Source organism: Anneissia japonica, unplaced genomic scaffold, assembly GCF_011630105.1.
Source record: "Anneissia japonica isolate Jap-2015-1 unplaced genomic scaffold, ASM1163010v1 scaffold60681_len1899_cov166, whole genome shotgun sequence".
Classification (NCBI taxonomy): Eukaryota; Metazoa; Echinodermata; class Crinoidea; order Comatulida; family Comatulidae; genus Anneissia; species Anneissia japonica.
Window position 1 is genome coordinate 1 of NW_022699551.1, and position 1,879 is coordinate 1,879.

The 1,879-nt window shown below is 28.5% G+C and overlaps 1 protein-coding gene across 1 annotated transcript; it reads right to left on the reverse strand.

Moving 5' to 3' along the window:
* Positions 1-38: 38 nt before the first annotated feature.
* On the reverse strand, positions 39-1,842 carry LOC117103002 (the record flags this gene model as incomplete). The annotated part of the gene is made up of 4 exons (XM_033243462.1): positions 1,768-1,842; positions 922-999; positions 665-808; positions 39-267 (listed from the first exon to the last, which is right to left on the reverse strand). Coding segments are annotated over exons 1-4 (461 nt in total), but the record flags the coding sequence as incomplete, so codon positions are not given.
* Positions 1,843-1,879: the final 37 nt, after the last annotated feature.

The following is a 1,879-nucleotide window of genomic DNA, read 5'->3' on the forward strand; positions in this document are numbered from 1 at the left end:
CACGCCGTTCCTCTAGCCTTTCCTCCCTCATTGCTTGCCTTTCCTCCTGACGGTCTTTATTCCCCTTTTCCAGTACTGATGTTAGTGTATTCATCAGAGTTGTCATTTCTTCTCTTTCTTTTTGGTCTTCCTTTCGCATTCTTTCCAACATTGATGACATTCTCCTCCAGTTGGCATCACTAGTTTCTTTTATTTTTTTTGCCAAGGCATTAACGGTCCTATCCCTTTTAGATCCCTGAGTGGATGATGGCAGTCGTCTTTTTCGTCCTGAAACACAATTGACCAATTTAACATACTCTTTGAGCGAAAAAAAAATGTTATCCTTAGGTTTAGAGTGGCTTTAAACTAATTGGCAAGTGAATATGAATTTTTAATGCTGTTTATTTTATTATATTAAAATCAAATTCAATGATCTATATTATAACTTTTTAGGAGTTGGATTAACATTTTTTACAGTTCATTTATATAATGTGCATTATGTCCCCAAGTTCTACATATCCAATATTTATTAATAACTACTATATATTACAGGACAGTTTATTGTTCACTTTTTGTTAACTACTGGTCCCAATTTACTGTGATAATATGTAGGTCAAACTTAATTTGATTTCACATTATTTCATAATTTTAAAAATAGAGTACATATCAAAATAGTTATTAAAACCTTTAGGTAGAACATTGGTAGATGGTGTATCCGGCATAGGTACATCCACGGCTTTAGATGTTTGGTCAATCTCAAAGGGTTCATCCGGAATTTCCTGGACTTCCAATATTACATCACTGTCTTCTCCTTCATCATTAACAGCACCTTAACAGAAAGACAACTAATCTAAATAATTTTTTTTTTTTTTTTTAATAAACAACACCAGAAATGAACAAAGTAATAAGAATTAATATATTACTATAATGAACAAAACTTACCAGTACTGTAATCCACATCATTATTTAGACTTGATTGTATTTCTTCATCATCATCATTTGCATACCACTCTTCAAGCCCTATAGTAATAGTAATAACAATTTAAAAAAAATATTTAATTACTTTCTTTTCTTTATTCAATTTTGCTGTCTTATAATACAGATACAATATACTGAAAAAATTATTGACATGTTAGGCAGGGTGGAACAAGCATTAACCAAGTCCAGAAAACAACCAGTACACATAAAAAAAGCATGAAAAAATTTTAGTGTAAGGCTTCTGAAGTATGATTATTATTATAATTATTTTATTTTTGTTTTCTGTTTAATTCTAACATTAGATGGCAATAAATCGTTAATAAATTGTTATAAGTGACTACAGTACTTTTTCATGAAGATGGCTATAAATAATAAATAAAATAATTACTAATATTAGCCAATACTATTCTAAACTGAACCTGAAATAAGGTTATTAAGGGTACATAGAAAAAATTATTAGATTATCACTCTTTAAAATAAAAAATTGATAAGGAAGGGCGTTTTTTTTTGTTTTTTTTTTTATCGGAACAATATATTATTTTGCTCTTGTTTTTTTGAGGGACTGTTTATATTTAGCTAGTAATAGTAAATATTGTATAAAAACTGGTTTAATTTTATAGTTTTTTAAAGAAAATATATTTGAAGTCATAAAATTGCATTGTTATTTTTATGCTGTTAAAATAATTGATGCGGCAATTTTTTTTTCTTTTATTCCCGCATCTCGAATTTTTGATGAGGGTGGGAGTGATAATCTAATAAATTTTGAGGATATTTGCCCTTACTTAATAAATATCATCAAATATCTCTTACCAATAATCATTTGATTAGAATAATATGGAGCACTGCAAAGTGGAGATTCAACTGCATCTGTTTTATGAAACAATTTTTAAACTGTAATCCAGAATAATACCATTGACATTTT